A 24,933-nucleotide genomic window follows, 5' to 3' on the forward strand; every position below is an offset into this window, starting at 1 on the left:
AATGTGGCATCTTAGAACCAGAAGAGATCTTAGGAACCGTATAGTCCCAGTCTACTTATTTTTAGAATTGAAGAAATTGAGGATGTGAAGATATGGGTGAGTTATAGATATGGGTGAGATATAGTTGCTGGTAGAGCCAAGAATTTAACTCAATTCTCCTAACTTCTCTCTTAGTGTTATTTTCATTAAAGTTTCTCCCTTCACCCCCATGCCATCTCCCCCCTCCCCCGTATACCTTATGTTCTAGGGCATGGTTAGAAAAGCAGAAGATTAATATTGTGTCGTGTGTCATTTTCCCCATTCCTCCCAAGACTTCCTAAAGTCATTGTCAGTCCCTCAAGATCAAGTGTAAAAGAAGAGCAAAATGTTTTGGAGTTAGATTGTGGCTTATCAATTAAGAGTATGGACTTTTGGTGAGAAAATGGTTCTTGACAGCCAAATTAAAAGATATTGGCTGCTTGCTTAAACAACTTCAGAATAATGGTTAGTGTCAAAATTAGCACCATTAACAATAATATGTGAACAATTAAGTGAATCAAGAGAGCTTTGCTTTAATGTACGTGAAAGTGCTTTGAAGAGTGTGTGAATGATCCATAGGGTAACAATTGCAGCAGTAATCATAGCAGTATACACAGTGGGTACTCAGTAAATGCTGACTGATGCTTTCCTTTTGCCTTCAGGCTGTACAATACCTAAAATATTTCAGGCAGATGGGGATTGGTTCTCTGTTTAAGATGGGTCTCTAAGGAAGGTAATTTCCAGCCTCCTGGTAACCTGTTTAAGCCTTAACTGCTCTCGTTCTCTTCAAGTTTTATTTTAAGTCCCTCAGGAGGCACATTTCCAGAGCTTCTGTCCTGAGAGTCTCTAAGAAACAAAGTCTTCGATTTTGTGTTGTGACTGAGCAACTTTGCCAATCTTTGACTGTGAGAAGGAATTTTAAGCCTTAAGGGAGTCAGGGCAAGACCAGAAGTATGTGGAGAATTGTTTATATCTGAATATATTTTAGCTTCAATTTTTTTTTTTTTGTTGCTTAAATGGACTGAATGACATTGGAAGTGATTTATTACAAGTCACTTGAAAAAAATACATATGTATATGCACGGATCTTCCTGAATAGCAGCTGATCTTTCTTAAAGAGTCAATTCATCATAGAAGAAACATCTCACAAATTTATCCAACAGCTGTATTCCCAATGGATGTATTCTCTCTGAGGTCTGCCATCTGTTCCAATTATTCCTTCATTGTTTTAGTTTTAAAAGGATGACAGGTTTATAACCACTATGAAAAATTCCTGGAGTGTATTTCTTTTCATCTAGGGAGGGGGAGAAACTCTTCAACTTTGGAATTTGTATGTCAGAGAATGCATGAGGTTGGCAAAATGTAGACTGAACTGGAATATTCAAATCTCTTTATATCATATTATATAAAATATAGTGATACTCATCACAGGGTCAGCCTCACTCACATGGAGGCTGAGTCATTTTTTAAAGCGCTGCATTAATTTAGGAGTGTTTCTGAAAGGACCCCTTGATGCTTCCCCATTCCTCACCAATATTCCAATATTTTGACCTTAGAGTTGTATTTCATTCAGTAGAAGAAATGCCTATTAAAAGTCTCATATTATAGTGTAAATATTCTCAGAAGAAGTGGTACACATTGTTATTTTCTATCATTACTACCAGACTGGAAATTTGGTGGGCAAAGAGGGGAATTAAAAGGTGGTGAAGATGGAGCTGATGATGGAATGGTAAAAGTACAGTTTTCAACTTTATAATTTAATCTAAAGATGGTTCCATTAAGAAACTATAGTTGCTTTTTCTAAGAAGACACAGAATGTATTACAATCAATCATAAGGTCATGATTTTGAAAAGATTCAGGAAAAGGCACCCAGTCCTGGTGTTCTTGTCTGACTCATGGTTCATTTAACTAAAATCAGAAGTGATGGGATATAAAAAAATAACATGTCTAGCTTCTTTCTCCAGTCTTAAAAAAAAAAAAAAAAACACAAAGAGGGGTTGTTGCTTGTGAGCTATTGTGAAGTGGTGGAAGGAGGGTTATAAAAAAAAATAAAAAAATAAAATGAGGTGATAAAGCCTGGTTAGGGAGATAGGACATTTTTTCTCAAATCAAAAAGAAGCATAGTAACCTTTTAGTTAGTGTCTAACAATTCCACTGAGTTCTCTGCAAAGCACACCGACTTAGTTTTAGGAGAGCTTACCACTTGAGAAAAAAATGTACACTTCATTTGCAATACTGGCATTTTCATCAGGAAAAATTATTGGAAATAAAGGGGCAAGAAGGTAGTTACAGGTTGCCTAGCCCAATCATTCTGAAGATTTATTTAGAGGGCATGGAGTCAAATTGGTTATGTATTCATGTTCAAAGGTGGAGAGAGTTGACCTTCTTTACCTGGTTAATCAAATTAGTATTGATAAAAAGTTGAATATGGGCTACATAATATTTTTTAAAAAGTAAATTTATTGCCAAATTAAACCATCAGGAGTATTCATGTAAAATCTGATTTTTTTCATGAAAAATAGAAGATCTGATAATGTTGGGCTCTAACTCCCACAGCTACTGACCTGAAAGGCAGTTGCCCCCTTTAGATGAGTATGTTGTCTCTAATTCTCCATACTTGCTACCATTCCCTACTGCTTCTTCAAACCAACAAGCTTTATTCAATTATACCTGCTTGGCTTCTGTAAGCATTTGAGTTTGTGATCCCTGTCTAGTGTTGAGGGAACTGGATAATCCCTTTCAACAGGTGAAAATAATAATATACCTTGGGTCCTTAATTATCTGATTTAACTGTAACTATGATTTCTTACTGGACTAACCCAGTGGTCTAAGATGGCCTCCAATTCCTCCCCTTGGGAATGCTTATCAGAAAATTACTGATGATTCACTTGAGAAGAGCAGATTGCTACCATATCAGAACCTTATACAATACAGTTTCTGTAGTGAGGGAAATAGAGAGTTTTCTATAGGGAGGTCATTGTCCCTTGAATACAGAATATAGTTCTATATCCCAGACATGCAAGAAGACCTAGCTGTGTGGGTCTGTATGCCTACAAGGTAATAATATCCTTAGATTGAACAGTGGTACAAAATCAAGGACTAAGAATATTTGGAGATTTTATTAATTGAATCTGACATATTGCCTGAGCAAATTATAATTTAATCGTAATCCTTTTTCTTCTGACAGATATAGTTTTACTTTTCTATCTATTTACATAGAACACTAGCTCTTTAACTTTGTCATCTATATGTATAGTTAATTTTGTTGTATTCTAATATAATTTAAGATAGAAAAAAACTATACAGGCGTATATAGGAACTGAAGAAAATAATGAGAAGAGTGTTAATTAGGAAGATATTCTTTTAACAATATTTGGGGTAAAATAATAAAATCTATGTACTCAAATGTATATGCAATGGTAGAACTTGAAAGAAACAATGAGTTAAAAGTTTATTAGGTTAAATATATTGGAATCTTCAATTCAGAGCATGCCTATGATCTGTACTGTCATTTCCCTTATTTATTAGTCCACTGAAGGCATTGTAGACTTTCTCAGAATGTAGAGCAGATATCTCTGAGCCCATTCCTTTCTATACTTTGTAAATGACATTGCCCATCTCAGTCTTTGCTACTGCCTTGCCTCTCTTACCTATAGGTGTTCCCACTCCATAACCTTTGGAGTCAATGAGGCCCCCGATCTGAGTGAGGTTGCAGTTTCTCTGCGTCACATACTCAATGTTGGTGGACTCCATCAGCAAGGCATAGTCAGTGGTGAGCACTCGTTGGATGCCCTCATCACTGTTTTTGACCAGGACAGTCTGCTGTCTGCTACTCATAAAAGCCCACATCTTCTCGTAGGTGGATATCTTCGATTTCTGCAGGGAAAGAAAGCACACCCACCAGCAGAGAGTGCTGAGAAAATATGTCCTAAAGCTATTCAAAACTCCTGGGGTTCAAATAGCATAGGGAGGATTCTTTCTCTTTAGGTAGGAAACTGGTATTGATGATCCTGGGACTTCAGTTTGGTAGTTGAAAGGAGCCCAATTCACTATAGGAAAACCTTTGGAGGCACTGAGGCAGCTGTAGAGGAAAAAGAGATCTTACCCAACTGATGTAAGACATTGCCTCAAGATCCTTTGGCTGATTTCAGTAGGGAAGAAAGAAGATTAGTATCAATGACAACATTTGCCTAAGGAACTCTGGCCACCTAAGAACAAGTCCTTAAGGCCCACTAGGCCAAGGGGTGACTAGATCACCCCAAGACTCTACTCATTTTTTCCATTGCCTTCAACGACTTAACTTCAGTAGGCATTGTTTTGCTTTTTTCTTGTATGTAAGTTTTAATACCTGATCCAACATTCCTTTGCAGGGGACAGCCTTGGGATAAATCACATACCTTCTCTGCTTTATTTATGAAAGAACTGCCAATTACTCTTATCTTTTCTAGAAAACTTAGAGTGAAAATGCTCTTTTCATATTAAAATTCAGATCAGAAAACTCTTCCTACTGTATTTCTATAAGCCTTTTTTAATATACATTCAATTTTAAATTGCAATTATATTTTAGATAATGAGGACTGAATTTCATTTGAAAGTGTTCATGATTTTGTCTTTTCTTTTATTCTTCAGCTTCTTGATTCAGTAATAAGCCATATATATGGTATATATTACATATGCATCTATACCTTCCACTATCTCATTATCTTACTTTTTTGTTAAAATATACTGCCTAAGTTTTCATATTGCTTAGGTATAAATTTTCTATTCTTTTGAATAGTGATCTGTAAATAGTTTACATTTAATTCTGTAATTTCCATATTGTTCCAATTTTTTTCTGTATTTGTCTTCATTTGCATCAACACTCCCCTCCATTTATTTGGAAGATGGAAGAGATTATGAAAATTACTGATAATTCCAAGCTACTCCAGCTCTTGCGTTGTATGTGGTACACACGCACACACACACACAGACACATGAGCTTCCTTGGAAGGCACAGAGCTTATCATCTCAGGAGTCCAAGGAAGTTTAAAACATGATTTGGGGCCACAGCAATAAATGGAATACCTGTGGAATAAACTACAGTGTGGTTATTCATGGTCAAGTGTTCCTGAAGGCTCATTCAGTTCCGAACTCTGTTTAAGACCTGGGTTAACGCTGTAGGCTTTATGAGTTAAGGGAGGACAGATAGCTTTATTTTGGATTGTTAGGTATTTGAAGAACCCCTTGAGAAGGTCTTGTGAGACAAATAGCAATTCAATATACAGTACCTTATAGATACTGGTATTTTATGGAAACCATTTTGTCATGATTAGGCCCCTGTGAATTACTCCTCACCCCCACAGATATCTGAAAGTTGAGGTTCATGTCTCCATTAAAAAGGTATGTTTTTGAGGTAGGGTTCAATGCCTCATTTGTTGGGTAATTTTAGCCTGGAAGAGTCTGCTAATGCTAAATTTATAATAAAGAGCTACTTGTACAAGTGCACGGAGGTCAGTCTGTCTTTTGGCAGTAAATGCACTGCTGGGAAAATTATTCTTCTACCAGGAAACTACCTTAAGGGAAAATAATTTTCTTAGAATTATGAAATTTTATGGTTGGTGGAAACTTTAGAAATTGGCTCATTCACGCTGTTTACACAGAGGGGGAAATTTTGGTACAGAAGATTTGGAGAGTTCATGAAAATCACAAAACTGGTTAGTATCAGAGCTAATACTGGACCTCTGGACCCCTGACATCTAATTCAATGCTCTTTCCACTGTACTAAGCTGATTTTGGGTAGGTGAATGTGAATGTCAATCTTGCCAAAATTCTTCTGAGAATGATCTTAGTCTTATTTGATCTACCTGTGACAATATAGCTTATATTCATGAACTCATGCCCTGAGGTTGTTTGCTACTTGGTATCAATTTAATCCAGCTAGGAGTTAGCTTTCATATAAAAAAAATCCATAAAACATCTATTTTTTTCCACAGTATTTAAATTTTATTAAAAATGAATTTTGTAAATAGTTAGAAAACTGTATTTTTTGGTCTTTGGGAGTTGAGGACAAAACAAAGTAAATGATCACGTTCATTTATGGGAAACAAAGTGGGAGGAGTGCTTTTAGGAATCCAGGAATTGAAGTTTGTGGAAAAGGATGATAAGATTCAACTCAAAACCTTCACATCTGCTATTGAGCCTAATCAGGTGTGGTTCTCAAGTTACCTGCAGTGAAGGACTGTGCATTTTTCATTCCATGGCAGACCTATCTACATGCATGGCAGACCTATCTGTGGTGCTACCAAGTGGGATTAGTATGCACTCATACCAGATGCGGCTCACCATGTTGGCACTTAATAGCCCTCAAAGTGGTCTACATTATTGGAACTGTATCCATTAATCATGTTCTTTTTCTTTTAAATTTTTTTTATTATTTTATTTTTGGCTGTGTTGGGTCTTTGTTTCTGAGCATGGGCTTTCTCTAGTTGTGGCGAGTGGGGGTTACTCTTCATTGCAGTGCGCGGGCTTCTCATTGCAGTGGCTTCTCTTGTTGTGGAGCACAGGCTCTAGGCACGTGGGCTTCAGTAGTTGCAGCACTTGGGCTCTGTAGTTGTGGCATGTGGGCCCTAGAGCATAAGGGCTTCAGTAGTTGTGGCTCACAGGGTCTAGAGCACAGGCTCAGTAGTTGTGGCACATGGGCTTATTTGCTCTGTAGCATGTGGGGTCTTCCAGGGTCAGGGATTAAACCCATGTCCCCTGCATTGGCAGGCGGATTCTTAACCATTGCACCACCAGGAAAGTCCCTCATTAATCATGTTCTTGGTGCCACCACAATATCCAAGAGCCACAGAACTTCTAAAGTCTTACTCTCAATTTCTTTTATCTCATCACAGCTTAGTAACACAATGTTCCCTGAGTCAACACGTTTGTGTTGACCACCACACATTAACTAGCACTGCTCTGTGGAGCTGAAGGTTATGGATTTAATTCAACCACACTTACTTCTTCCTTTTTGGAGTAGAAGGTTGTTCTAGGCTTGAACTGCCTGAGGTACTGGAAGAGAAATCTAGCAGGCATGGAATTTGAACCATTGAACAGCAGAACTTTTTCTAAGAAAATGATCACTTGGGGGACTTGCTCAAGTTGAAGGCATAGGGAGCATTCTAAATTTCTTTGACCCCCTCCTACTATTTTTGCTCCAGTCTAATAATGGTAAACATAATGGGACAGGGAATAGCACCCTTCTGTTTTTATTTAAAGTTCTCTTTCATCATTTAGAAAGTTTGCTGTTGTGGGGATCCATTGTATTCTACATTTAAAATTATAGACTGTTTGACAAGCTGGGGAGCTTAGATAAATAGGAAGACCCAGAATGTGGCTAAGGAATAACCTTTTTAACAGTTAAAAATATCTATAGATGGCTCAAGCACCTTAAGATATAGTGAGTTTTCTACTACTGGAAACGTACAAGAAGAATTTCATGGATGGATGAGTTTCACTTAAGGATCCTTCAACACACAGGTTCTACTCACTAGACCAACCTTTTCATATTACTTATGCAGGTCCTGACATCAAGGACAGTTAAGTGCCACCCAGGGGTCATATTGGTTAGTGAAAGAACCAATACAGAGTCACGACCTCTTTCCTCCTTATTCTTGAGTTCCATCCACTGTCAACCATGTTCTGTAATGTTTATTTTTTGTATGGTCAAAAAGTACTATTCTAAGAGTAGTTAAATTAGATTTATTTCTTTTTAATAGACTATTTTTAAGACAGATTTTAATAATTCTTAAAAATAGAAGCATACTTCATGGGACATTATCATAAATATTAAAAGACTTAGCAAACCATTTGAATGACAGTGTGGATGTTTCTGCACTTGTAAATCTTCTATAGTCTCAGCCTGCTAAATTGTTCTAAATGATATATATTTAAAAAGATGAAACAGTGATTGCAACTTATTTCACTGAATATGTCAAACGTGAATTAGAATATTTGTAAAGTACTCTGAGCTTCTTATCAAAAGTCACAAAAACGGAAAAGTCCTCATTTATTAAATCTGAAATCATCCAGGTTTTTTTTTTTAATCCTAGAAGGGAGTCAAGGTTAAATGCATTTACTTTGTCTGGTTAAACCTGATTATGTGGCTATTCTGATGCTGATGAAATGTTGGCAAAGAATAAGCATTCTTTTCATCTAAAATCTGTTATAAGAGAGTATTACTGTATCACCATCTGATGACTGTTGTTTATTTCTCTTTTTTCTCCCATAATGCATGCAAGTTAAACACTCAATGGGAAATAATTTACAATGGGTCTCTGTGCAGTTAAAAATTATTTATTGAAAATAGTAATAATAACCAGCATGTGCAGTGTTTACTGTGTGCCCAAAACTATTCTAAGCACTTTGCATGTATTAATCTATTTAATCTTCACAGTGTTCATATGAGAAAGATACCATTATTATTTCTCCTTTACAGATGAAGAAACAGAATGCCACATAAAGAAATGATGAAGCCAGGATTTGATCCCAGCAATCTGGCTCCAGGGTTTATGTTCTTAACTATAGGGAATCAACTGTTTGTTTTAATACACAGAACATCAAACTTATGACTCGGCTAATGTTTTAACATCACTGACACATTTTCTTAAGAAATAATTTCAGTAAATAGCTGTGGCATCTTTTCTATTATAACTAGAGCTGCTGAAAATCTTGTAGTCATGACACAATGCATGGAAACAATTTATATGAATTTAGACAGCTTATATTTGTTTAGACAAAAAAATTAGACAGTGTTTTAGGAAGTGCAACAGTTGGAACCTGGAAGGAAATGTAGATATTGTTTATATTTTTCCTTATTTTGTATTTCATATAGTTCCATTGTTTTCAGTTTCAGGGTTTCTGCTATAACAGGAAAAGTATGTGTAAATTCTGGAGTGTAATACAATCTTAAGACTGATAGAACCTGCATTTTATAGACATATCCCTCTAATATTTCATTTTTACTGAAATAAACATTATTTAACACATTATTTCTTCAACCAGGTTATAGGGCTTCTACAGTAAAGATGTATAATCCTATTATTCAGTAGAATGAACAACTGTGCAATTCTACTTCAGACCAACATGCTTAAAGATTTTATATATATACCTGTTTATATGTTTATTTTTACATATATCCATACCCCACACATATACACTGAAGGTAGATTATTGATATTTGATTTTTGTTATCTTGTCAAAAATGATCATATAAATATGGTAAATATATGCTTATTGAACAAATAAAACATCAAATATAATTACATTTTAAAATCTGATCTCCAATTTACTTTTACTTTACATAAATGCCGATTTCAAAAAAAAAAACAACACCTTAAAAATCAGTCAAAGACATGGAAATCAGCCATGTAGAAATCCAAACTTATAAAGCAGATATATCAGAGGTGAATAGTTGCCTTAAAAGCAACCATTTCCTCTAACACAAGATCAGATCTATCATTTCATGAAATAATAAATTCTCATGGACATTTAGGTTGTTTCCATGTCCTGGCTATTGTAAATAGTGTCCATTGTAAAGCAATTATACTCCAATAAAGATGTTAAAAAAATTCTCATGGATTTAAAAAAATATGATTTAATTTTAAAAAATCACTTTGAAGGAAGACTCTCAGATGAAAGCATTTATACTATAGTGAGGGGCCTGTGTCTTTCAAATGTATATAATATGATCATTGCAGTTGATTTTGCTCTTATCTTGAATTGATAGAAAGTTATGACATTTGCAGAATTTCCTAGGCTATAAATTCATGTGTTCCCTTTTAAAAAAATTCCCTCAGTGGGATTTAAACACCTTTGCTAAAACATTTTTCATGTTTTTATCCTGTCTAAAGATTGGTCCATTACGGGCAATATAACAGGCTTTGAAAAAGGTTAACTTTAATTGACCTCATGGATTTCTCCCTAAACAAACACATTTTTAAACTATAGGGACTTAACATTTTGGACACTGAAGGTAAAATTAGCTAGATCTTTCAAACATCAGCTAATAGCTCTTATGTGAAGCATGCCTTCCTATACAGAGAAGTTTGTGAAATGTCTTTCATTTTGTGCTTCACTATGTGACTATTTTTGTCTGAAACTTGTCTCCCCATAATGGCTCATTGCTTCACATCCACTGGTGCAGTGCTCAGTAACTTTCTTGAAACGTCTTCTGGGTTAATGATAGCACCTAACCACTCTCTGGAAGGAGGTTATAAAGGTTAGAGAGTCCATTCCCACAGCTGGTCCAAAGTCCCCAGACCATGAAAGCCAGTAATGACAAGTCTGTTACGATTTTTTTAAACCTATTTTATTCAAGTCATTTTAGACTGAATCATGATCTAATCTGTGTAATCCTCTGACTTGGGTCTGAGAGGATAGTGATTTTTTACAGGGCAAGCTTCTACTGAGAAGCATTTCTTACATGAGTATTTTCTACCATTCTGGTTCACAGGGACTTCTGATGTTCATACCACTTCCTGTCTGCACAAGGCATGCTACTTAACCACATGTTGCATTGTATTTAACACGTCTGTGTGCATCTTGTTTCTTTATTGCTATTCAGGTCTTCAAGCCTTGAAAAAGTTTATATCTTCCCCTTCCTATCTCTTACAGTGACAACCTCAAAAACTGGTCAAATCGGAGATCCTGGAAAAAATATAAATTAAACTGAACTGAGTTGAACTGCCTTATTCTGCTTCTCAGCTGAATTCTGAGGGTAGCCTCACCATCTGTTGCTTATCTACCATCTGGAAGTGGTTCTTCTGCTAATTCCTATATGTGCTCAGCAAAGCTTCCAAGGACTGAGGTCTTTGTCTGACTTGGCCTCTGAAAGTCTTAGAGATTTTGGGCACTGGCACTCTCTCTGGACTTTTCTGTCCAGTAGCAGAAGGCATACCTCCCAGGATCAGTAAGGAAGCTGAACAAAGACCAAACTAGAGTTTTTTGGGTTTTTTTTTTGTAAATTCAGAAAGTTGAAAAAAGTAGGACTAATAGCTAAAAGTAAGGGTTGGATGTTAATGGTGATGATGTTTTTGGTGAGAATTATAATAATATTTAACATTTTTCCCTTTTTTATTTAACATTTTTATTGTTCCAATTTGCCATATAGTATTATAAACACACTACCTCTATTAAGTTATTTATTTCTTAAAATAATATTTTGAGCTAGATATTATCCTCAATTTACAGACAGGAGAATTGAGGTAAAAAGGGTTTAAATAACTTACCAAGGTCTACATAGCTAATAAGCAGTAATGTCAGAATTTGAACCCAGGTTCTAGAACAAAACTTTACTGTAAGTTTTAATTTATATCACAGCATTTTATTATAGTCATAACTCCTGAGAGGACTGGCTGGTATCCCTAATCTCTGAACAATGAACCAAAACCATTATTTCACTTGGATGATGGTTTGCAAGAGACATTGAGAAATCTCTTTTTTCAGGCCTCAAATGGTTCTTAAGCTTTTACATGATAATCTTTTCTTCATCTGGGAAAAAAAAATGAGTTGATAAACTATCACTGTGAGATCAAAGTTTGGGCTATTCCATTTATCCATAAGTGTAATTAATAGAATTACACAGAGAAAAAATTTTTGCACATGTCCTACTTTTTATGAGACATGGAGAAAATCAGTGCCTTAGTGCTCCATATTAAAAGCAAAAGTTGTAGTTGGATGCCGTTGCTGTCAATGTTCTTGGGTATAAAAGAGGAAATGGCCTTAGGAAATCTGTCCCCAAGTTGTGTCCACAGAACTTGACTGTGAACTGACTATTCTTTGTATTTCTTAAGATGATGAGGGTGGTCTCAGACAGTGCGGAGGGCAGGAAAAGCCTTTATCATTTAAGATTTTGAAACAATTGAAAGGACCAAGCAATTCAGCAGCAGAGAGATGAAAAACCAATATAATTAATATCATATTATTAATTAGTATTATCCTGAGTAGAAAATCAAAGGGAGTTTGTTAAAAATTCTCTTAAATGACGTCTCTTGAAGTTCTGAATTATTGGTATACTGATTTATAAAAATATTCTATTTAAAATTGTTAGCCAAGGACAAATAAATGGTCCCCTGATATTTGGAGGATCTGTTAAAATATCTTCAACAGTCCTTGGACAGTTGATGAAACACTCTGCCTCTCTTTAACTTTGACCCGGTAATTGGTCTACTGGTGAATGACACCCTTTCACCAAATAGACGTTATATCATCCATAGGGTGCAGATGACCTTGAGGAAGTGTAATGTTTAATAAGCATCATTGACTAAGTGCCCTTGGCCACAAAACTTAAAGTTGTTCTTTTCTTCATGGGCATCAGCCAGGATCTTGAGGTGTCCATCTGTAAATCTTTGTGAATGTATGTGTAATTGCATTTACGATTTAATCTCAGTTCTTTGCGTAAATACAGTCCCTGGTGATCACTGTGGTTGTTCTACATACAAATGACTCAATGAAGGAAAAGTGCTTCAGCTTCCCTTGTCTCAGACATGTAGTACCTTGACCCAGCAGTTGCTTAATAAATGTCAGTTTATTCCCTCAGCCTTGTCTGAATTCAGATGATGGATAGTGAAACCTCACCTGACCTATTTAAAAAAAAACAACAACTTTTTTTCATGTTGAAAATCAAATATCCAAATCTGAAATCTAAGGTCTTGTTCTCTGCAAGAATGACAAAGTCTAGAAAAAAAAAGTCAATGGCTTTGGATGGAAATTTTAGTGAGCAACTTCTGGTCACACTTTTCAAGCAGAAATTTCACTAAAAACATCCCTCAACTGTGACCAAGAGACCACATATGAGGGGTTAGTGTATTTTGTTTGTTTATGGATTTTGGTAACTTCCATACTCCTTTCCTCCTTGCAAATGCCTATTCTTCAGCTGTAAAACAACTTAGAGTCATCTTGAAAGCAAAGAGACAGGTTCACCATTTGGATGTGCCAAAGGGATATTTTTGGGGTACTGGGGGGACAAAAGCACTTTAGTTACACTGTGTGATGGAAAAGTGCTTCTTATTAGAAGTTTCCTTGTGATTGAATGCAGCTGGGACCCATGTGAGCAAGGCTTATGCCCCAATAATAGATCAGAATGTGCTAGGTTAGACCAGGCAAAGGCAGCTTTCCTTATTGATTCAACAGCTTAAGAGAGGATACTGTCTTTGATTAAGAGAGAAAGGGAGGGAGGGAAGCCTCAATGGCAGTGATACATTAATGTAGAGCCAGGTCAAAACTGAGTCCTTGTGACCTTAACTGCTGTCACTCAGTGACAGGGTAGAACTACCCTGAGAGCTAAAAGGCTGGAACATTTCTTTCCCTTGCAGAATAATGCAGCTTAAAAATGCTGAGTGTGTATCCCTCCGAAGCTTTCTGACAGCTTGCCTCCCTCAAGGGGAAAATTAAATCGGATTTAGTCCTTGTTCTCTTTTTGCAAATAAATTCCTTCTTGTTGCTAGGCTACAAGATAACTTTTAAATCGAGGAACATAGGACAGTGTCTCTTCCTCTGTGGATCTCTATGTATCCTTCCTGCTATGGTCTGAATGTGTCCCCCCAGATTCATATGTTGAAATCCTGACCCTCAAAAATGATGGCATGAAGAGATGAGGCATTGGGGAGGTGTTTAAGTCATGAGAATGGAGCCCTTATGAATGGGATTAGTGCCCTTATAAAAGAAGGTCCTGTGAGACCCATGCCCCTTCCACCATGTGAGGACACAGCATAAAATCTACGACCTAGAAGAGAGCCCTCATTCAACCACGATCTTGACTTCCAGCCTCCAGAACTGTGAGAAATAAATTTCTGTTATTTATTAAGTACCCAGTCTGTGGTGTTTCATTATAGCAGCCTGAACAAAGATACCTCCTCACCTCCCTTCTTTCCTCCTTCTCTCCTCTGATAGAATCCATCGCTCTTAGATTTTAGTAGTGTATTTGTTCATTTATTAAAAACATGTTTTCTGAGTGCCTACTATCTTTACTATGTACCTTCTTTCCTTCTTTCCTCCTTCTCTCTTTTTCTCCTCTGATAGAGTCCATTGCTCTTAGATTTCAGTAGTGTATTTGTTCATTTATTAAAAACATGTTTTCTGAGTGCCTACTATCTCTACTATGTACCTACTATGTGCCAGGTACTGTTTTAGGTTCTGAGGATATAATGACAAACAAAAGAGACCAATTGTCTACCCTCAAGGCGGGTAGAACTTCTAGAACTCCCTGAAGTTTGTCTGAACACTGACTCTTTCATCAGTAGCTTTATAAATTTGTGGCAAGTTATTTAACTGAGCTATACCTCATTTTCCTCATCAAACAATGGGGATAATCTTAGCTCTTAACTCAGTTGGCCTTTATAAGGATAAAATGAAATACTGTATGGAAAGCATTTAGGAACAGAGTGTGCAGTTATGAGCTAGTACAGTTGCGAGATTAACATAGAATTATTTCAGGGAAATACAATATCCAAGCACACCCAAGTCACTCTAGGGTCCTGCCAGGAAATGTGGGAACCAGCACCCTTTATATTCAGAGGTATGTGAACAGAGACAAATCAAAATGAGATTAAAGGATACTTTGTGAATACACTGATTGTTTTCACAGTGGCGAAGTCAGATCTATGGCTTTTTCAAAGGGTAGCCTCTCCCTCTTTTATATTTATAATGTGCATCTTAGTAGTAGTAGAATCTTCTCTACCTCTACTCGCCCATTTCCCAATACTTTAAAACTTTTTGATACTGGTGAAAGAGGTAAATCATTTCAGATATGTTTTTCAGACATACTCAGTTCTCCTTTGGCAGTGTCTCTCTGTCCTATATGCCTTGCAGGTAATTTTCCTAGTTTTTGACAAGTGTTGTGATGAATTACTAGCTGTGGGTAACGTGTTTCTTTACAGTACTGATTTTAGGAAAATTCAAGCTTTCAGAAAGTTGGAAAGCCATACATTTAATGTAATTTGTCTTGAAAACAACACTTGTCCAAAGAAGAAAGAATCACCACACTTTATACCTTCATTAAATCAATGTCATATTTCTTAAAATTAAAAAAAAGTTTAAAAATCATCTTTTTTTTAACATAGAGGAAAAGAAAAATCCTAACTTTTTACATTACTCTTTTTTATATACCTCTGGGTATAGTTTACTCTTAAAACAAGTAAGTTTTTATTTGTTTATTTATTATTATTTTAATGTTAAACTGCATTTACTGCATAAGTAATACATATTTTTGTGAAATAATACTGCTATACAAAGAAGTGTTCCCTTTTTTTTTACCTATAGTTTTTTGTCTCTAAATAAATACTCTTCACAAGTCAAAGTAGTCCTCTCAAACCTTGGGTGACAACTTCATTTTCAGTAATCTGGATGTGAAACGTTGACAAAGGTGTTTTTAGAGTTTATTTTGGTTACAGTTGCTGTTTTCCTTTTTTTCACATGCACAAGTACCTCTTACAAGAAGGTTCTAGCCTGGCTGTGTCATAAACCAAGTGTGTGATTTTGAGCAAATAATTTAGCTTCTGTGGGTTTTGTTCACTTCATGAGTAAGGTGAAGGGCTGAACTTTCTGATCTCTAAGGTTTTTTGTCATCTCTAAAGGTCCCAGGATCCATTAAAATCCATTTCCCCCCCACGGGAGATATAGTATCTGAGATTTGATAATAAAAGTACTGCAGCTTATTCTGTAAGCAAGGTAGAAATCAGTTTCATTATTCTGGGTAAGTAATTAAAAAGACTTGAACAACAAAATGCACTTGACACTAAAACCATATTGATTCTAACTATAGGAAGGCTATCGGAAGGCTATTGGAAGGCTTCAGGCTGCTCTAGGAGCACTGTCCCCATTGGTGCAAATGCAATATTAGACTGGAGTCCCCTGGGATACTTTTGGTTTTAATTTTCCAAATAAATACCAGTATCAACACATTTACTTGTCATCTGCTCCTGCCTCATCCAGTACAGAACAGGAAGAACAAAACAAAGATATTCAAGCATTCTGATTGTCATAATTTCAGGTTAAGTAACCTTTACTTTTGTGGCTTCTATACATGAGTGATTAATTAATGGGTATAAAGACAAGAAAAGATATTGAAGATACTGACCTGTGGATCTGAGTGTACTCAATTGGGGATAGAGGGAATGATACCTAGATGGGCACTGAAGAAATTGTTTTATGTGACAGCTGAGGGTACCTTGTAATCAGATTTTGCCATTAGACATTTTATTTTATAAAAAAGTTGCCTAACATTTTTTTGGTTTTTTTTTGGACGGACTCTCATTCCACAACATCCTCCCCTCAGTATGAGATAACTGCTGAGAATATATTGTCAGTTCCTTACCTTGAAGAAGGTCATTGTTGATCCATCTCTGACTGCCCCATATTCTATCTTGGTTTGTTTTGCCAGGTCATCTGCTGAATCAATGGGGGATTCCATTCGCTCTACTGTCAAGAAGGCAGCCAGATTGGCAGTGTAGGATGAAATGATGATTAGCGTGAAAAACCACCATATCCCTCCAACTATTCTGGTTGATAGAGCTTTGGGCATCAACTCTGATCCTGTGATGGTATCGTCAGAGTAAGAGAGTTAAACAGTTAGGAGAGAAGGGAAGACCCGTGATTTGACACTAGCCTAGAGAGATAATGCATTTTTGTGACACAAAACTATAAATCTATCAAGGTTTTACTCTCTTGCGTGTAGGTGAATAGATGCATTTTTTTAGAAAATGAAGCAAAATCTAAGTGATCTTTTATCATTTATCAATGCTGCTGTTTAAAATGTGATTTATTGACATTTGAAGGCATTACATGATTTTAACCCTAAGATATTCTATGTTTAAAATTTATATAGTTTAGTTGCTTAGATTTGAGTTTGTTTGCTTGTTTCTGCTGAAAAGTCAATCCCAGACTTCTGGACTTTTCTTACTGTCTGATATGCATCTTATTGTTTGAAATAAAATGTTCTAGGTTGTACAACTGTGAAAGCTTTAAAATGCTAACTTACTTTTATTTAATCTTAAAGAATGAGAGAGACTTTCAAAAGATTAACATATCATGTCATTTATCACATGTACTTTAATAAAACACTGGAGTTTCACAAATCAAATGAAATTGGATGCAGCCATATTTGACAGTAGATGAATCATTTTTTATTGCTTTATGTTACTTTTGAAGTCAAAATTACTTTTTTAAAGTAGATTCTTATTTAACTGAAAATAATATATTCACTGAAAAGGCACAATTTTGTCCTCAAATAAAGTACTATTTTTAAATTATACTTCAAAGACTGGCTGTTTTGCAGGTGGAAAGGGGCCTTTTCTGCTAAGAACATACATTTTAGATGTTATCAGATGATTCCTGATTATTTGTAAAAAGGTAATATAGAGGCATTTAATGTATTTACCAAAAAAACCTTTCTCTCTTAAAGAAAGGGTACGTGTGTGAAGTTTACCTACACAAAGGACAAACATCTGTGAAAACTCTCTAGCTCAAAACTTTTGATCAAACTTATGGAAGGCCATAAATCCAACAGTAGAATCAAAAGGGACAGAAGGGTATATGCAGCACTTACCCCAATTTTATCAATTCACGGATGGATTTTTGGTTAATCTGCTTGCTTGAAATTCACCATTGGTTCTGTACTTAGCATTTCCTCCATGAAGTTGGAGGAATGTTAGAGTTTATGGGACCAGTTAAAAAGTGAAAGGGAAAAACCCTAAGTTAAAAAATCCAAAGTATGAAGTTCAGCAGGTGAATTACCTGGTTTTAAAGGAGTCTTTCACTTTTCTGATTGGGTGTTTTGAAGTTTTGTAGTTAATGACTTAAGATAGAAGGGGACATTGGAGTTTACGAATCTACAAATACATGAGTTTATGCTCAAGTTTAATCTATAAACAGATACAAATATTGCTCATGAAATCAAAGCCAGCTCATGGTAAGCAGATAAAGGTTGGCAGAGTTTCTTGACTTTGAATTAGATGTATTCTTCTAAAGTTATTAGGTATCTTTGTGCTTTATTGTCTTTTAATGAGGTTAATGGCTTCACTGTGGTTTTTATTTCCTTCTTTTGTTTGTTTGTTTGAATTTGGGTGTGTAATAATACTCAGATTTATAACAGTTTTCATTAAATTGCCTCTAAGAATTTAGTAGAATAGTTTGTTGCTCTCTTGTTTTAATCTTTCAGTTTAATGGGATTTATATGCCTGTGGGTGTATGTGTGTGTTTAATGCCCAAGTTTGTTTCATATCTTTGTACTTCATTGATCTAGCAGCCTTGTGGCAGTGTGATATTATTTTAGATTTTTCGTTGGCTATCATTATAATACCATTTATTCCATAAAATAGCCGTGGGAAATAGGTAATATAGTTAGTAGATATATTTTCTTAGCTTATAGGTATAGATTTTCTGCTGTAAATTTATCCTTATTTTATTTGGCTGCATTTGTGAAAAGATCAGATTTTAATTTATTATTTGTATAATTATGTATTATATGGCAGTAAAACTGGACAGACGGATAACCAGCTGTTGACATGTAATGATAAATTCACATCTATCACACTTTAAACTAATACATATTTATACTTTTGGATGAAGTGGTCTTGGAACTTAAAAATAATTTGTAGAAACCTACTCAGGTTACATTTCAAACCCTTGGTAGATGGTATGGTATGAATTATATGAATTATATTTCTCAACATTTCATCTCTTTAAAAAATTTCACACAATTTTGTGACTTTCATGATTCTCAACATTAATTTACATACTTAGAAATGACTTCGCTCAAGTAGAGATGATTTTTCTAAGTTCAGAACTCTAGAGTATGAAGTTATGAAAGTAATAAAAATAGAATAAAACATCATTAGAAAATATTTGGGATGAGAGACAATACTTGCTGAAGTCTCTTTACTGCCTTTTATGGCAGACATGACAGCCAATCCTGATCCAGACTTTGCTCACGCTCTGTAGAAAAGAGAAAGCCTGATCATCACATTAAAAAAAAAATTAAACAAAATGATTTCCAAGTGAGTACAGTGATAAGCTTCTGCTAACAAGAGCACAACAGTCAATACATAAGTTAGCTACCTGGTCCAATGTCACATGCTAAGGACAAATGCACTAACAGTCACCAGTACTGCAAATTTTTACATTTCAATATATGTTTCACCTGACAAATATTTTAAACTTCTTGAAAAACAAGCAGAGTCTGGTTGGGGTTGACTGTCACGTACCCAAGGTAGTGGTAACTAGCAGACACTGCATCCCACGGTTTGCTGTGGATGATGGGAAACTCCAAACAGGTAGAATATAAAAGAGAAATTTTAGGGGCGGGAACACTCATATGACAGAAGACAGTCACAGTCATATGTACATGCACAGACTTGCCGTGTGCTCTATGAAACCCAAGTCTATATTTTTCTATTCTAATGGCACAGGAAGGCAAGCTATAGGGAAGGAGGGGAGTCTCTCACTCTTTGAAAGTAATTGTTCACAAGATAAATGCCTTAAAAAGTAAATGCAGTGGTAAAGCAGTATATGTCATCTAATGAGTTTTCCTGCAGGATTTATAGTTCTGTGCTATGCTCTAAACTCATGCAAGTGATTTCTAGTAAATCAGGTGCTGTGTCTAAACCTATTTGGCAGTGCCTGAATAAACTACACTTAATTGCATGATGAGAGGTTTTACTCACTCTCTTCAATTATTTTGTATTTCCACACTAGAAACCCTTGCTCTCTCTCCCTGGAATTTTTAGAGACAGACTATATACATTTCGAGTAGATGATAACAACTCCCTCATGAAAAGCCTTAGGGTTCACACCTAAGTAACAGACATCTTTAATATATATCCTAGTTGAAATTTCCTTTGCCAATTTATTTTGCAACTTGTTGTCAAATGAGCAGATATTCCAAACACAACAGCATCTGTGACTTATGATTTTCTTAAATAAATGCACTTATCTTGAGAATGGTTTTCTATATCATACGTTTGGAATCAAAGCTGAGGAATATCCACAAAAGAGTTGGATTTCTTCCAAAGGTTAAAACAACTCACTCCTCCCTCCCCACCAAAATCAAAATCTTCCAAATCATAGAAAATGTATAAAATATATTACATTCCTATGGTTTGAATTTCATTTCCCCCAACTTCCCCAGTTTACTGTTGCTATGGTTACCAACTGACGGAGATCGTAAAAGGTTACCGGGAAGCTAAGATGAATCCCTGTAGGGTCTGTCAGAGTGGTAATTAGTTGACAGTTTTAGGTACTGTGAGCTATTGGAAGAATGTAATTCAACCTAATTTTCAAAGGATTCAAACTTTAATCCTTTTCAACCTCTAACTTGTGAAGTTAGGAAAAGACTGATATCTCCATCTATGCCAATTTGTAAACAGTTTCTAAGGTAATTTATCTCTTCCTTCTCTCTAGGAAAATTTGTGTTCATTGCTTGATAGTAAGTTTTATTTTAGATATATAGCAAAGGAGTTTCATTTCTGTCATATTTTTTTATTTTTAGAACTGTCTAGGAAGCTGGGTTCTATCTTTTTGATTCCTGAGATAGTTTTTATCCTACCCTCTATCTTCTTGGTGGAATTTACCAGCATGAAAACCTGTCAGCAGACTGTGGGATGTGTGTGACAAAGATGCGCAACCTTGTACCTTGTTGCATGAGAGCTCCAACTCCAAACCAGAAACTATTTAGTAAAGTAAAATTGTTTTCCACCACGTCTGAGTCAGGATTGCATGGGTGGGGGTTATACCACTCGTAGGGTGTAAACCTGTGGTAGTTAACAGAAACAGTCTGTAAACGTGAGATAAATATATGTGGCACCAGTGAAAACCCGCTGAACAATGCAGAACACCCAACAGCTAATGATGGACGCATCAAACCAAACAGTAGGCCATATTCATAAACTTACAGCTTTGGTAGGCAAAGTGCGAAGGAGACTTTAGGCATTATATTTATCAGACTTCTGAGTTGTAGGCAAAGCCCATTGGTTGTCTGGAACTGTACTCCTCAGATCTATGTCTACTAAATTGTTCTGAGTTTTCACTCATTTCCATTTTACTGAACAACTAGATGGACTGTTAAAGAGAGGTTCACTCATCCCGAGTATTTACCCCACAAAGTAGCAATGACAGTGACACACACACTGTTGCATACCAGCTACAGTATCAAGATTCTGTGTTGCTAGGTGCTGTGGAAGGCACAAAAACAGAGGGCTGACTGGACTTCAAGAGGTATCTATGGATAGAAGTTTAAAGGAGTCTATGTAGTCTAGTGATTTCATAATGAATCAAAGGAGCTGCAAGTTTGAAACAATTAATAAACAAAAAGAATGTCTGGATTGGGATGTATTAATGTTTTTATGATTGTATATGGAGATAAAAGTCACAATCCTTAAATGAAGAGATAAAGTTCAAACTTAGAAGTATCCTGGCCCAGGCACAGGGGTTCATTAGTGTTAAGGACACAGCATGTCTCAATGGAGAGTTTTAGATTCAGACACTCTAGATTCATTTTGAATTGTTTCCAGAACTATGAATTGTGATCACCTGATCACCAACCCTCATTAGTTAGGAAGTCAACCTTGAATAAGTAACTTAAGCTCACTGGCTTCAGTTTCCTTATTTTTAAAGAAGAGGGAATCCAGATATTTCTAGGGTGTGTTAAAATAAAAATTTGAGGAACTGAAGAGTTTTGGTTCTTCCTCTGTTTTCTAAACATCTGTCTGATCTCTACAGCCCAAGGAGCTCCCTGCTCTGTGGTTATATTTTAGGACTATCTTTCCAAGGGGCGCTTATTTTTCCAAAAAGACATTAGCAGGTGCTCTGTAAAGTGATCTGGAAATGATTAAATGCAGTAGTCCTTAGCACTGGACGCTTTGCTGTTTGCCGTTGGGTCTTTTAATGCAAGCAGGAGTAATGTTAAAACACCATAAAGTCAATGAGAACATATGGAATGCTCTCCAGCCATAAGGTTTCAGCAGTAAACAATAGCAAGTTGCTGACACCTGGGGAGAGTTGGTATTAAAGTGAATACATTATCTAAAGTGAAAAGCAGGGCACACTATGAATCATGCACAAGGAACTGGGCAGACAGTTCCTCTTAATGAAAAACCATTCTCTAAACCCCCAGACACCTTCTGAAAAGTATACAGCATCTCCTCATCAAGTCTTAGGGAGACTGGGATAACAGCCTTGTAGTTTATCCCCCAGTAATGGCATCTGAATCATGACTGCACCTTCTCCACAGCTGCAGGGCACACAGTGCAGGTTCCTGTGAAGCTTATGAATATAGCTTTAATTGACAATGCCATGCCAATACATTTTAATTACTGTTTCAACAATATAATTAAGTTTTGAATTTATACTCTCTTATAACCATAGTAGTTTGCTGAGCTGAAGAACTGAATACCAATATTAATGAACCTACCAATTGAAGCAGTACACAGAGTAAAGATGCCGTTACTTAAACAATATCATTGTCACTTGTAAAATAATTTTAAAATATTAAGTGCAATAAATTAGGCAGATTATGCATTCAAAAGAGGGAGTTTTTCTAAACAGATCATAAAACCTGGCAACCACCAGCCCCCTGATATTCTGGCACTTCTCCCCTGTATATGCTCTGATGAATGAGATCACCACTTTTCTCTTTGGAATGCCGCATCTAACTTGGTCTTTTTTCAGTATTTCATACTTTGCAGTTCTAAGTGAACAATTAATCTAATTTTCTATGGCAAAAAAGAAAACTGTCTAAACAGCAATGTGATTCTGCCTGCTCTGCAGAGATATTTTAGATCCTTTCTCTCTGAGATTCTGAGTGACTTGGGGAGTGTGTGGACTGAGGAATATTAAATAGTGATTTGATGCTGTGTTGTAAGACACTGACTTTTCGTAATGCAAGAGACCTACCTGTTGCCTACCGGATGTAGATATTTCAGCTTGAAATTCCTAATGCCTGCTTAAAGATAGCTAGTGTGACAGTAATGTCAGCACCAGGAAGTCTGGGAGAAAGATTAATACATGACCCACACCAATGATATTCTGAAGCTGCTATCTTCAACTGATACTGATTTTTAGTGAAATGTCAGAGAAAGGGACAAATATGCTTAGAATTTATGTTAAAATTTGCACATAGAAGAGTAGCATTATATTGAAATACAGAGGTTCATTTTGGTTTTATGTTTATATATGCCAGGCTTTTACTTGAATGGAAGATATAAAATGCTGGTCATACTGAAGATTTCTAATTAAGAGATTCTTTTTATGGCTGAGAATAGATATTAGGATGTATCAAGAAGAGGGAGATCTATTCATCTTTTAATGGAGGAAGCTCTATTCGATCTTGTAGCATAACTGTTGGGTTTGTATTATAACTGTAGAGTTATAGTCAAAGGTTTTCTTGATTTTTCTTTGCCAGAATCCAACTTAAAAAATGTTCATTTTAAGAAGATGAGCATAAATTATAAGATGTAATCAGACATTATATTTGGATATTTGGTCTATCTAAATTTTGTGTTCATGATGGTTATAATTCCTTGGGATTAAATACTTTACAAAAAGTAATTTAAAAAATGTCAACCACAAAACAAAAACACGGACATGCACATTTGTAACAAGTCATAGTAACTAAAAAATTTATATGGCTTTCCTTAGTTTGTCTAACTTTATAAATTCAATTCACTTCAGCAAATGGCTTGTAAGTCTCTGTCTAGTGAGCTCATTAGCCTAAATGCAGTGATGGGCTTTATTTTTCCCCTTTAAAAAGACAAGAAAGCATATATTTCAAAAAGCAAATTCAAAAGCCTCTCTAGAGCTAAAGATGATTAGGAGGTTAGCTGTTTTTCATTTCTATTTCACTAACTTTGAATGCAAACCACTGAGGTGGTAACAGAAAGTCATTTTACATATTAGCTTATGGATGCAGAGTGACCAAGTTCAAGCTATGATGGTGGGAAGTAAAAGTGAATTGGCACATTTATTAGATCAGGATTTTGTCTTTGGGAATCACCTCCAAAATATATTTAGTGGCTTTATGACGTAGAGGCAGGAATGGATTCAAAGGTGTGGAGAAGCTGAATGTAACTGAGAGTACAATCCCCATGATAGTGCACTTGTACACTGCAGGGAGTTATTTTTTATATTTTTATATTTTCTATGTTTTACCACCATGCTGTTTGCAAGTTTGCATTTGATGCATGACATCTCTACTTCCCCAAGAACCAGAGTGAGAGGAAAGACAGTGAGAAGGGAGTGACAAGGAGAATAAGCTAAATAAAGAAGAGCTGGTTTATAAATGATACTTGGTGAGTAGGAATGTTGAGTGGATAGTATTGACTAGGGGAGAAAGGAGGCTGCTTTCTTAACTGAAACAGAATGAAGTTAGAAAAGGTAAGGCTCTGGTTCATCAGGAGGTTATAGAGGAACAGACAAAATGAGGAGGGGAAAACTACTGAATGCTACATTATTTTGACGTATTCTGGTGGTAAACATAAGGCCATTTAAAGGCACACTTGGTGTCAAATGTAAAAGAGAACTTTCAACCTGTATGCTTGTGAGAATTTCTGGTTGCTGTTGACATGGTTTTTTCTTTCACTGATTTGATCAAGTCAGTGTGATAAATGATGTAATTACTTGCTCATCAACATTGTCTTGCCTATTCTACTCATTAGCATCACTGCTTAGACAAAGCAGTGAGCTGGGGAATATGGAAACTCACTTCTCTGTTGCCCTCTGCTGCTTGGATTGCTCTACTAGCCCTAGAATCACCCAGCAGGTGTGGGTCCCAAATAGAGGAATGGAACAACAAGCCAACACAAGATTTCTAATTTATTGTTAGAGAGTACATCACTTTAGGGTGGTCATTTATTCAATGGCCATTCTAGGGCAGTATCCATTTCACTTATGAGCCAGTAATGAGA

At 35.9% G+C, this 24,933-nt stretch overlaps 1 protein-coding gene across 10 annotated transcripts in view; it reads right to left on the reverse strand.

The window, feature by feature from the left end:
* Positions 1 to 24,933, reverse strand: part of GRIK1 (glutamate ionotropic receptor kainate type subunit 1) — a 419,735-nt gene that overhangs the window by 18,975 nt on the left and 375,827 nt on the right. For all 10 annotated transcript variants that reach the window (XM_065876420.1, XM_065876425.1, XM_065876424.1 and 7 more), the window contains 3 exons: positions 20,666 to 20,784; positions 16,353 to 16,570; positions 3,670 to 3,895 (listed from right to left, as the gene is read on the reverse strand). In XM_065876420.1, the coding sequence (XP_065732492.1) occupies positions 3,670 to 3,895; positions 16,353 to 16,570; positions 20,666 to 20,784 (563 nt within the window). The remainder of the gene's footprint in view (positions 1 to 3,669; positions 3,896 to 16,352; positions 16,571 to 20,665; positions 20,785 to 24,933) is intronic.

The sequence above is a fragment of the Phocoena phocoena genome, chromosome 4 (genome assembly GCF_963924675.1).
Source record: "Phocoena phocoena chromosome 4, mPhoPho1.1, whole genome shotgun sequence".
NCBI lineage: Eukaryota > Metazoa > Chordata > Mammalia > Artiodactyla > Phocoenidae > Phocoena > Phocoena phocoena.